Here is a 13433-nt window from a genome sequence, read left to right on the forward strand (position 1 = left end):
GAAAATCTGTTGACCTGGAGAAGTCGGCATGTTACTTTAAGGAATGCTGCGTCACTGACGTCATCACGTTAGAGTTGCTCGTCCAATCACACGCGTCGTCTCGCAAGAACCGCGCGATACACGAACAGACAAAGAAGTCGTCTTGCTTTCGACCAAAGAACACCAGGTGCTAGGTTGGTTCAAAGTTGAGAGCCAGTGCTTTTTTGGTTCAAATCTCGTGCCGCCCCAGAACGGGTTTGTGTTTCCATTCAGAAGGAGCAAAATTGGAGCTGCGTCATTGCGCCACCACAAAACGTGTGTACGTCACTGCGTACGTAGCCGTTCAACAGCGTTCACGCTGTACGGAAACCCACACAACAACAATGGAGGACTTCATTGGAGTGGTGTTCATGGCTTTGCTAGTGTGTCTCGCCATCGCTGAACAGCAAAACCTTCTGTTAGGGGTTACCCATCGGCGTCGCCGTTCCAATGCCCAGCGATCACGTTTGAGAAGAAAGGTAATTATCAAAGACGTTTGGATACTTAACAGTAAACGTGCTAGCGTTAGCTTAGCTACTTAGCTTCGACTACGCTTGCATTGACTACTTAGCGGTTAAACACGCGCAATAAGTTGATGACCATATCCATGTTTATCTTTTTAGATGTTTTTAGATGTCACCCCGCCCTCTGCCCGTGACGTGCTCGGCTCTCAACTCTGGCCACCTCTGGCCCAGCAACGAGTTGGTGCCCGAAACGGCCCCAGAGTTTGGAGCCCGGAGCCGCAGCTCCGGTGGTCGAAACACAAAAAACCGGCGCCAAGTCGGGCGCCGGCTCCAACTCCGAACGGGCTCCACCCCGGTCGAAAAGAGGGAGTTTCTACAATGGCGGCCCGGTATCACCAGTCCGACTCACCACAAACTCCTCGCATAGAACAGCCTGAACATGACCGACTGGTTCCAGTCAGACCCGCGACAGACACTGAGAAGAAACTATTGAGCGTTATCAGCCGGCTGTCTGGCCAGAGAGGACCGCTGGAGGAGAAGCTGGAGGAGAGGATAGCCGCCATGGAAGCAAAATTAAACACTTTCTCCAGCGGCGAGGAAATTCAGCGGAAAAGAGGAGAGCACAGTCCTAAAATTGCGGTAAGAATATATTCCATTTGTGGGATATTTTTAGCGAGTTTTAGCACAGTGCTCTGAATTGGTAACGTTAAGCAGTGATAGCATGTAGTCCTCCATCTTTGTTAACAAACGTGACTTTATTTTTGCCTTTTTGTACTTTTAGGAACAAGGGTGAGACTGTTTATTCTTTTTTCTTTTTCGTTTCTTTTTTGTGAGAAAAATGTTTACTGTAAGCATGTATAATAATTCTTTGTCAGCTGAATGCACACAAATTGTTGTACTGTAGATTGTAAACAATTCATGCATCCATTCAAATTGTCTGCTAATTTAAAACTGTTTTAAACGACTTTACAGTTGACTCTGCAGTTATTCTGCTGTGAGTAGTAAATGAATGTTCTGATTTATTTTCACAGACTGGGCTCACCTCACAATGAGACAGTCAGGACATATTTAGTTAAAACTTTGGCTGAAGTCCAGATGTGGAGGATGTGGAGACAGACGTCCTTCTACGTAAGTATCCTGTTTAAAATTGTTCTAAATTTTTCGATTTCATCAACAGAAACAAAAGCTAACAATAGCTGAAAATAGCAGGAAATAATAATAAAGCTAATAACGGCTTCATTTAACTGTTTTCCAGCTGATTGTAAAAAGCATTTTGAAACTCTACGGAGGAACTACCGCTACAGTCAACCCAACATGGCGGATCAGGCGGAGGCCATGAAGTCTTCTGCCCCGAGTCACCACAGAAGAAAGAGGGTAAGAGATATTAGTTTGATTCATTACATTGTGTGTTTTATACAAAATGTGGTTAGAATAGTATTGCTGGTCACTATGACATTATTTTTCTGTTAAATTATTAAATGTATTGATTTCCGGGGCGCTATGGAGCCGCGGACCCGGAAGGCAGCATAAAGTGGAGGCTCCGTGTAACCCGCATTAAAAACTTGTAATAACCCTACATTAGACAAGCCAACTGAATTGAGAAAATGTCCAAGACGACTATAACTAAGGATTGTGACATTTTCACCCGAAAGCGCGGTTCCCAAAAGCCAGGTAAAGCTGATAGTCCACCGCCGGACTCGCATGGGGAGAGGGCCGCTAGCCCTAGCAACACAACCGACCTCACGGCGGTACTAGCTGAACTTCAGTCACTCCGCTCCGAGATCGGTGGATTTGGAACTAAACTGGACAATATAAGTAGCCTCATGGGTGAAATGACTAAATCAGTAACCGCTTTGGAGAACAACATGACAGAAGTGAAGCAAAATGTCGCCGCCAATGCTACACGATTGGAGGAAGCTGAGCACAGAATCATGTCAACAGAGGAACACCTAGAAAAGAAAACAGCGGATCTCAACAGAGCCATGAAACGAATCGCCTACCTGGAGACCAAGACCGACGACCTGGAGAACCGGAGCCGAAGAAAAAATCTACGTCTGTTTGGCCTCCGGGAGGGCACTGAGGGTAAGCGGCCGCTGATGGAGTTTATACGGGAGATGCTACCACGATGGCTGGAGACCGACAGGTCCTTCACGATAGAGCGGGCCCATCGTACCCTCGCCTCGCCGAAACCGAATATGGATAGAGCAGTCATTATCCGTTTTCTGAACTTTCAAGATCGGGAGTTCGTGTTTCGCTCCACAAAGCAGCACAACATTACACACGATGGAAACAAGCTCTTTTTTGTCCAGGACTTATCAGCTGAGTCCGTTCGACAGAGATCCGAATTCAACACTGTCAAAAAAGTGTTCGCCGAAAAAGGAATGTTCCGCGGGTTCCAGTACAACCCATGCAAGATGAGGATCCTCCACAATGGGAAAATTCAGCTGTTATCATCTCCAAAGGAAGCAGAGGAGTTCCATCGCAAGCACACCGGAGATAACTAACGGAATGCGGTGAGCTGTTCACTTTCTGGACCACACAACAAGCTGGCTTTAACCATTAAACACTCCGTAAATGTGTGGATATAAGATGAGCCAATAACTTGAGACTTTTTCAGTTATACATTTATCTTACTAATTCCGAGCAGCTATGTAATTTAATTTGTAAAAGGCATTCCTCTATAATGCTTTCATGAAGCCATTATAATCATTTAAGTTCTTCTTCCTCTTCTCTGTTTTTGCATAATGTTATTCATTTTTGTGAAAGTGTTATTTTTTCCAAGACATTTTGTGCGCCAGAATGGACACTATTAAGAGACACTGTTGCCAAATAGCTTACTGGCTTATCTAACCTGTCTACTGTTTGTTTGGGTTCATAGAGTTTAAAATATGGTATTGCGTGGTTGACGGATACCACTGTGGCTTTTGAGGTCAGGTTCTTATAGTTCAACTACTCCCCTGTAGAGTGGATTAGTATAAGCCCCTGTTTACTGTTCTGAGTAAGGGTGGGGATTTGGAGTCTTATGGGCCAATTACAGGTTTATTTTTGTTTGTTGGTTTTTAAGAATTTCTATGTATTTTATGTTAATACAGCATCAGCAATGGGTCTTAGTACATTTACATCACAGAACAAAGCTACCACTTATGGAACAAGTAAATATCCAGAACATGTCTGATATAAAAATTACAAGTTGGAATGTCAGGGGACTCAGGAGATTGATTAAATTGAAGCAAGTTATAAACAGGATCAAACAGCTTAAATCCAAAATAATTTTTCTTCAAGAAACACATCTGACAATGTCTGATGTTAAACTTGTAAAGAACAGATGGCCTGGTCAAGTTGTACATGCATCATATAATAACTATGCCAGAGGGGTACTTATCCTTATCCACAGAACTGTACCGTTTCAAATGATTAAAACAATTCAAGATCCTGCTGGTAGATATGTAATCGCTCAGGGCAATATTCTCTCATTTGCAGTGAATCTAGTGAGCATATATGGACCAAATGAAAATAACCCTAAATTTTTTGAAGATCTCTTTCTTACAATATCTACTTTACAAGGATCTTACATAATTGGAGGAGATTTTAACTGCACTTTAAACCCAACTATAGATCATTCAACAGGCTCAGACATTTATAAAACACAAACTAGACAAGTAATAAATCAATATATATCAGATATTAATCTGGTGGAAGTGTGGAGGGAGCAGAATCCAGAACAAAATAGAATTCTCCTGTCAATCCAGTATACATAAATCACAATCTCGTATAGATTATTTTTTGGTTTCAAGAGGACTTTTATCAAGGATTAAAAAAATGCCAGTATGATAGCATAGTGATCAGTGATCATGCAGCAATCTCATTAAATGTCCACATAGAGAAATTTTACTAATAATCCCATTAATGGCGATTTCAAGCAAGATGCGTACAGAATCCTGAGTTTTGTTAAATTTCGTAGGAGAAAAAATAGATAATTACTTTGATTAAATACAGACCAAACTAGTGCCTCGGTGAGATGGGAGGGGGTTTCTAAAGCATACATTAGAGGGGAAATTCTCAGTTTCACGAGCACGAAGGCTAAAAAAACAAAGAAACAGATTGAAATTCTGGAAAAACAGATTCAAACTTCTGGAACTAGACCTAACCACTGGCGATGACCAGTTAAAACAAGAGTGAACTGTTACGTTTAAGAACTGAGTATAATAAATTATCCTCCGACGCGGCCGCGGAGCAAATCTGTTGTGGCTAAAGCAATCTTTACTATGATCAGGGAGAAAAAGCTGGGCAAGCTCCTGGCATGGAGGAATAGAAAATGCATTAGTGACAGAGCGATTACAGTATTAATCAACTCTGTAGGGAACTTAACAGTAGACCCATTCTGAAATCAATGACAGCCTTTAGAGAGTTTTATCAAACCCTATATAAGTCAGAATGCCCTCAAGTTTCAGTGGAACAAGAAACATTCTTAGACCAACTTCAATTCCCGACCCTAGCAGAAGATTCAAAAAAGGAATTAGACAGAGATTTAACAACTGAAGAAATATCACAGGCCATCAAAAATATTAACAGTGGTAAGGCCCCTGGGCCGGATGGATTTACGAGTGAATTTTATAAAGCTTTTCAAGAAAAATTAACTAATCCCACTTTTTAAAAGTGTATAAAGAAGCTTATCAAAATGAACTCTCCCACCCACTCTGAGACAAGCAATGATCACACTGATCTAAAACCTGGTAAGCCACCTGCAGAACGCTCATCATTTAGACCAATAAGTCTAATGGGAGTTGATACTAAAATACTTTGTAAAGTTCTAGCAAAAAGATTAGACCCCTACATCTCACAATTGGTTCATAATGATCAAAATGGCTTTGTACCAAAACGTCAAGGATTCCACAATATTAGGAGAGTTTTCAATATAATTTATGAGAAATTTGATGCAAAAGATACAGCCTTATTATCGCTGGATGCCCGTCAGGCTTTCGATAGGATAGAATGGCCATATTTATTTAATGTTCTGCCAAGATTCGGATTTGGAACTAACTTTCTTAAATGGATTCAGATCTTGTATACAGGACCCACTGCCAGTATTTTAACAAATAATATAGTTTCAAAACCAATTACATTAGAACGCTCCACACGCCAGGGATGCCCACTATCACCAATGTTATTCATACTGGCTATAGAACCTTTGGCTATGGCAATACGAACACATACAGACTTGTCTGGTATCCGTATAGGAGAACAACAACACAGATTGGCTCTATATGCTGATGGTTTGATAGTTTTCTTAACAAAGCTGTCTACCAGCATACCAAACCTAATGCAACAAATTGAACTATTTGGACAGTTCTCTGGATATACTGTAAATGACTCAAAATCTACCATACTATTTTTAAATGAGGACGAAAGGCTAAAATCAATCATACAAACCCCGTTTATTAATGCATACGAGGGATTTGTGTATCTTGGAATTAAAATTACCCCTGATGTTAAAACCACCGTTGCAACAAATTACGACCCTTTGATTAGAGAAGTGAAGGCAACTCTGGATAGATGGATGACAATGCCCATATCAATAATTGGCCGAATAAACATGATTAAGATGAACGTGCTACCAAGGTTCTTATACCTCTTTCAATCACTCCCTCTACCACCCCCAAAATTATTCTTTGATGAAGTAAACAGTATTTTTAATGCATTCATCTGGAATAATGAAAAGTCCAGGCTGAGACTACGCTTGCTGTACCTGCCATACGAAAGAGGAGGGCTAAAACTGCCAAATCTGAAATGGTATTACTGGTCTGCACAGTTACGCTCAGCCATGTTTTACTTTTCAACTGAGATACCCCCAGCCTGGGTAAATATTGAACAAACATCAGAACCAAACCTTGCATTAAAACTGTATCTTTACTCTGCAAATCCCAAACGCTTAAAGAAAATAACAAACAACCCTTTTCTTAAAAATACCATAGACGTTTGGTATAGGGCACATCAACATGTTGGCGATCTCCCTCCTATTTCACGTCTTTCCCCTATATGGGGCAATGAGTGCTTCATGGCAGGAAGAGCAGATGGAGGTTTCAAAACTTGGGCACATAAAGGTGTACAGAAGGTGGCAGACCTTTATAGGGATGGTGGTCTCCTCACATTTGACCAACTATGTCAAACATATGACATTCCAAAGAAACATTTTTTTAAATATTTACAAGTAAAACATTTCATCATGTCAAAATACAAACACATTATATCTGAACCTCCGCTATCACATCTGGAGAACCTTACACTCCAAAACTTAGAGGAGAAAGGTCAAACTTCTTTATTTTATGCAGCTCTATTGGCACATGATAAGGAAACCACCACTGACGAGCTGGAAGCATGGAGATCTGATCTTCAAGAGGATATACATGAAGTAGATTGGGAAAGTGCATGTTTAAAAGCCCAAACTCAATCAATTAACACAAGGATGAAACTCCAATATAAATGGTTGATGAGAACTTACATAACTCCGATCAAACTGAATCGTTGGTCGCCCAATATCCCAGACACGTGCAGCAAATGCTTAGAAGAAAAGGGTACTCTGTTTCATTGTGTTTGGGGCTGTTCAAAATTACAGACGTTCTGGAAATCAGTCATACGAACTTTGTCTAAGATTGTTGGTGTGAGGGTGCCTCTTCACGCAAGGACGTGTGTGTTGGGTATATTTCCAGAGAACTGTATTTTCACTTCAAGTCAGTTAACACTCATTGATTTTGGACTCCTGCAGGCCAGGAGGCTGATATCTTTATACTGGAAGAAAATGGACGTACCCTCAATACCTATGTGGGTGAGAGAGATGGCATCTTGTATTGTACTAGAACGACTTACTTATATTGTCAGAGGAAGAGGAGGGGACTTTGGGAAAATATGGTCACCTTTAACTGAGTTTCTCAGATGTTATGAGGCCAATTAATTTTGACAGTGGTGCTGAATTGTTGAGCTGTATGCTGTGTATTTATATTTATTTACTTATTTATTTATTTATTTTTTCTCTTTCATTCTTTCACTTTTTTATTTATTTTTTATTTATTTGGGGGGATCATGTTGCTCTTTTTTTGTTTTATGTTGAGTGTATTGTTAAGTTTTTCATAATATAAAACCCAATAAAGATATTGTTTAAAAAAAAAAAAAAAAAAAATGTATTGATTTCCTGTACTGATTGTGTTCACATCTGCTGGATGCCAGGAAGACAGTCCTTGCTCCCGATGAAGAGGACTTCTGGAAGAGCATCACAGCTGACATGATGTCAGATGAGGAGGACGGCAGCGTTGACGGGGTGCGTGGATGGATAGTGTGGCCTCCATCCTTCCACAGCCAGGAGCTTGCCAACCTGTGTGCAGCCCTACAGGCTGATGTAAAGTACACAGCTCTACATCACAGGTGTTTTCACAATGGACAGCCGTCTGATAGACTGAAGCCACTGAAGTACAACACGGCAGCAGCCAGAAAACATTTTAAGCCAGAGCTGATGCTTGAGACCAGCCTGGAGTGAGAGATGAACTTGGTCAAAATTTTTTGTAAATTTTTTGTTTTTAAAGACAGTTTATTTTAATTTTGATTTCGGATTTCTGGAACTCAGGACTGTTCAATAAAGCTCTTGTTTTTCAACATGTCTCAACATGTCATATTTTTTCCCTTGCAATAAATTAATGTCATTGATTGTAGGATAGCCCATTGGTTAACAATAACAAGTATGCAGGTAATTATACACTATATGGCCCATATTTATTAATGTCTTATTAAAATATTAATAATAATAAGCGTTATTATTGTGTGTGACTGGGGGTGAGGAGGTGGGGGTGGGGGGGCTGGCGGGGGGCGGGGATTTGACCAGTAGCAACAGATCTTTCAACCAATCATGACACAGTTTTTTTTCTGCTGTCATGTCTTGTTTCATCCAATCGTAGTCCTGAGTCATGCTAGACAGGCAGGCTAGATGCTAATTAGTTTTCACACCTCTGCCATGCCCCAGGTGTGAAGTCTCACTCCCCCCCTTGCCCCACACACACACCCCCCAACTCCACAGACATGATTCATTCAAGGTATTTCTCCTCACCCGCCAGCTAGGCTAGGCTTCTCAGGCTATGAACTTCATAGCCTGAGAACAACCAATAACTGTGGGGAACTTAGTAGGTTTTCAGTGATTCACAGGGTCGATAATCTGGCTTTTCATGCAGTGAGTGTTTTCTGTTGATTATTTTAATACATTACCGGGAACCTAATTTCTGTGTCTTGTGTTCATTAATTTTCACACAGTTCCCAGAGCTGAACCTTTTCCATAGTCTAGCCCTTAAGCCACCTAATGGCAGCATATTTCCATTGTAAGTGCTACACACACAACACAAGTATTTGCATTGTGATTTGAGGATTTGTTTCATTTTTAAGGTTGGGGTAAAAACCTTGACAGGAACAAAAAAAAGATGAAAAATTTTAAAAGCAATTCAACTAAATTTTATTTATATAGCGCCAATTACAGTCAAATTGTCTCAAGACACTTTACAGAACCCATATGCCTGAACCCCAGAGCAAGTCCCAAGGTGACGGTGGTAAGGAAAACACTCTTTTAACAGGGAAATGAAATACAATAAAACAAATCATTTAATACAATTACGTTTTTAAAAAGAAAACTAAACATTAAAAAATACAATTAAATAATTCAAAATGAATATAAAACATTAAAGACAAAATATTTAATTAGATATAAACATAAAAAATACAAAACATTCAATTCCAAAATTAAACACTAAAAATACAAATAAACAATTAAAAAGAGTTGTAAACATAGCATAGCAGATGGGACGAGGTTTTCTAAAGTTAAATTCACTGATTATGTTCAGTCTCTACCATATTCAGCTAAATTTATGACCGTAACAGGACCAGAATATGTACGTGTGATACATGATAGACAGGTAAAGGTGTGTAGATTGTGTATTCAGCCGGGCCACATCCTCAGAGAGTGTCCTGATTTTAAATGTCATGTGTGTGGGGAGCAGGGTCATTACGCTAAGGAGTGTGACATGAGAACGAGGGTGAGGCGATGCGAGCTGTGTCCTAATCAACTTGCAAATTGTATATGTAACCAGGTGGTAAACAGAGGCAATAAAACAAACTGAAAAAACCACTGAAATGCCTGTTTGTGGCTCTTCTGCTGGTTCTCATTTTGGACAGCAGGGGGCGTATGGTCATTGTTGTACCTCCGGTAGTTTGGAGGTCAGAGGGCAGAATACCGGAAGTTGTGATCGCAGAGACGGTCGGGGATCAGGACCGTAAGAAAAATGTAAATCATACTGCGATATGAAAGGCTGAAATGTGAACTATGATGACGGAATGGTGGATTGTTTGTTATTGACACTGGAGATCCACTTTATGTCTGTGTGTTGTGCTTAGGAGTGCCGATGGTTGAAGGATGGAAGCACTGTACATGTGCCGCTGATGCTAGTCGTCCGTGTGCTTGGTATGGGATTTCCAGTATATGATTTTATGCTCCTAGTTCCATGAGATATGAGTGTGTTATTATATGCATTGTATTTTTGTGTTGTTAAAGATGAAATATTTGTAACTACTGTTTGTTACTGCATTCTGTGCTTAGCACCAAGGCTTATACAGAGCACTGTGGTAACTGTGTTTTTTTGTTTGTGCTAGGGGCCACAGCCGTATGTTTCTTGTATGTTTCTGGTTCGGATACTGTTTCTAGTACTGTTGCTTATATAGTTGCTAATGTATTGTGCCCTAAGTTTTGGGGAATACATCTCATTTTAGAAATTCTATTACTTGTAAATAAATTGGGAAACAAAGAACCCCCACAAAAATTAAATTTGAAGTATTGGTGTCTGATTTAACCCGGCTTCATATATGCAACAAAAGTGAGAATGATGTTAGAGAGAACTCCGTTTCTGAGTCGGAGGATGGAGGAATGTGTGTGAGTGACCAGGAGGAAGAGGGACTGAACAGCCAAGAACGAGAGCAACTGGGTATGACACTCACCGATGCGAGGGGCTCCGGAGGCGTGGAGGTTCCTGGTCCTACACGGGCGAAGGAGGCTCAGCCGGAGAGCCGGAACCGGGAGGAGGCGGTGGAGAAACTGGTCTGTGAGGAGCCACAGTGTGCTCTGGATGGAGTGGATGAGACGGAAGAAATGCCTGATGACACTGTCCCTGAGTCACAGTCTCAAATTCCGCTGGGGGGAACCCGGTCATGAGGCTGTCATCCTCTGACTCGGAAATGGAGCTCTTGGAGGTAACCCAGTTAAGAAAACGGCTAAATGAATCTAGGCAGCCGAAGACGGTTAAGAAAGCAAAGAGTAAAAAACGGTTGTGACGTGGCCAGTAAACTCATCCCCGTTCTCTGTCCACTCCTTATGCTGCAGCTCATATCTTTCAATGCGTGTGGGCTCCGCACAGAAGCTTCTCTTGGTGAGCTTTTTAGTCATCACTTTGGATGTTTTCACCTTCAACAAATAGGTGAAATATTTCTTTTTAGAAAGGATTTCTAATTTCCTAGAAATATTTGAAGAAGCATCACAATCAGCGACAACACTTCAACTTTACTCATCTTGTGTGACGTCGTTCATAAATGGTGCACATTAATAAGGAAAGAAGAAGCTCTATTTGTGTGAATTTAGCACTAAGTCCAAGTTCATTTAATGGACTAATGGACTAAAATAAAAGAAAAGTGGATTAACACAGATGTTTGCTGTTCACCTTACGGCAGTTTTAATATATTATAGCCACTCAATGGCTCTGAATCTTGGTAGTTTCTGTTCAAATTGAAGTGAATATTCTCTGTGAAAAGTAATTATTCTCTGCTAATTTTGCTTGTCTTTTGTCTCCACAGCTGATACCCTGACTTCATGGAGGAGGTGAGTCAGTTCAATAAAGTTTTTCTGTGTTAGTGAAGTTAACAGTGTTGTGTGTTTAGTTAGTGGCTGGAACATCATGATATGTTTTTGGAGAAAGTCCTATCATATGGTATTCCTTTCTAACTAAGCACTAAACATCAAAAATGTCCTCTTCTTTCCCAGTATTTTACAGTAGAAAACAGGATTCAGTCATCTCACATTAAATCTGATATTCTAATGGTGTTTAAAACAGTTTAATTCTTTCAGATGCTTGATGGTGTTGAAGGATTTTAGGAGCGAATAAATAACAAATACATGAAACATCCTTCACTCCGATAATTAGGCTTACTGCAAATCTCATAAAGACAAGAGGCACAAAGTGTCAGTCTCTGGTTTAGGGTTAAATCAATATTTACAGCCAATAGAATCTGTTATTGACACATATCTTTATTCTGTAGAGCAGAGCTGTCAAACTCATTTTAGTTCAGGAGCTACATTCAGCACAGTTTGATCTCAAGTGACCAGTAAAATAATAACCTATAATATTTCCCTGTGTTTTAGTGCAAAAAAATACATTCTGAAAGTGTTCACGTTTAACAAACTGTCTTTTACTTGAAGTTTTTAAATGAAAATAAGTGCAATTTCAACATCATTATGCCTCAGTTTATCATTTATACACAAATTACAGATCACAGAGTGTCTAGAAAGGCACAAAATATTCAGTTGCAGATATCTGGAACTCAGTGATGTAGTATTTTACTTTGTGATCGCAACAACTTGTCAAGATATGGAAATGATTTTAATTTGATATTCATTTCCACGTGTAGTAATCCTGACACCACAGCATACAAACTAAACAGGAACTATTAAGGAAGAAGTTTCGGTTATCTCCCTGCCTTGTAAATGGAGAAAATTTAGAAACATGTAATTTTTTATTTTTTAAAAATGCATAAAAGTTGTGTTGGTGCATGAACTGAGGCTGCTGACTGACCTTATATTGCACAATGTTCAATGTCTTTAAATATTTTCACAGTAAGGATTCATCTGTCGATCTATCTATACCTGAAACCTCATCCTCTGTATATAGTCTTCTACATGTTTTTTTTTGTTTAAAGAATAAAATCATCTGTATATAATGCTATGGGAGGGCTGAACAGTGGTGTAGTGGTTAGCACTTTTGCCTTGCAGCTAGAAGATCCCTGGTTCGCGTCCCGGCTTTCCCGGGATCTTTCTGCATGGAGTTTGCATGTTCTCCCTGTGCATGCGTGGGTTTTCTCCGGGTACTCCGGCTTCCTCCCACAGTCCAAAAATATGCTGAGGTTAATTGATTATTCTAAATTGCCCGTAGGTGTGAATGTGAGAGTGCTTGTTTGTCTTTGTATGTAGCCCTGTGACAGACTGGTGACCTGTCTAGGGTGTCCCCTGCCTTCACCTGAGTCAGCTGGGATAGGCTCCAGCCCCCCCCCCCGCGACCCTAGTGAGGATTAAGCGGTGTATAGATAATGGATGGATAATGCTATGGGCAATTTTTGCACCGTTTTTTTCTTATTTATTCTTGCACTGCCTTTATACTCTTATACTTTCTCCTTTCCTAAGGAAGAAGTTTCGGTTATTTCCCCAGTTATGTTTGAAATGTAACATTACTTCTTCAGCTCAGTGCATCAGTGATCATATTGGTTTAGTGGTTGGAAGTCAATAAAACATTAGCGTCAGTCAAATTGAATGCGTCAGTGGATGGAAGTGGTGGTTGCCTTGTGCTGCTCTTCACTTCACTGCAGCTCCATGGCTCCATCTGCTGGACGGACAGAAGTGCAGCAGCTGATGGCAGCTTCTTTGACCTCACGCTGCTGTCAGACCCACAGATTAGGGTTTATTTCAGATATACATAATAGAAAATAGTAATTAAAAAATAAGCTGATGTTGTATTTTTGCAGCAGTGGGTTTTACAGGGTTAAGAGCAACCAGTCAAAGGTTATTACTTTTTTTTTTTTTTTTTTTTTTGGTCTGCATTTGTTCTCATTGTTTAACTCCACAAGAAGGGAGTCAACATTGTATGAGATCGATGCATATTTTAGTCT

General features: G+C 40.2%; 1 protein-coding gene across 1 annotated transcript; it reads left to right on the forward strand.

Moving 5' to 3' along the window:
* The first annotated feature begins 62 nt into the window (after positions 1-62).
* Positions 63-8126, forward strand: LOC129348336 (uncharacterized). Its single transcript, XM_055008689.1, has 5 exons — positions 63-497; positions 642-1121; positions 1514-1610; positions 1738-1856; positions 7704-8126. Exons 1-3 carry the CDS (start codon positions 363-365, stop codon positions 1532-1534), a joined length of 636 nt encoding a protein of 211 aa, XP_054864664.1. The 5' UTR covers positions 63-362; the 3' UTR covers positions 1535-1610; positions 1738-1856; positions 7704-8126.
* Positions 8127-13433: the final 5307 nt, after the last annotated feature.

The sequence above is a fragment of the Amphiprion ocellaris genome, chromosome 24 (assembly GCF_022539595.1).
Source record: "Amphiprion ocellaris isolate individual 3 ecotype Okinawa chromosome 24, ASM2253959v1, whole genome shotgun sequence".
Taxonomy (NCBI): domain Eukaryota; kingdom Metazoa; phylum Chordata; class Actinopteri; family Pomacentridae; genus Amphiprion; species Amphiprion ocellaris.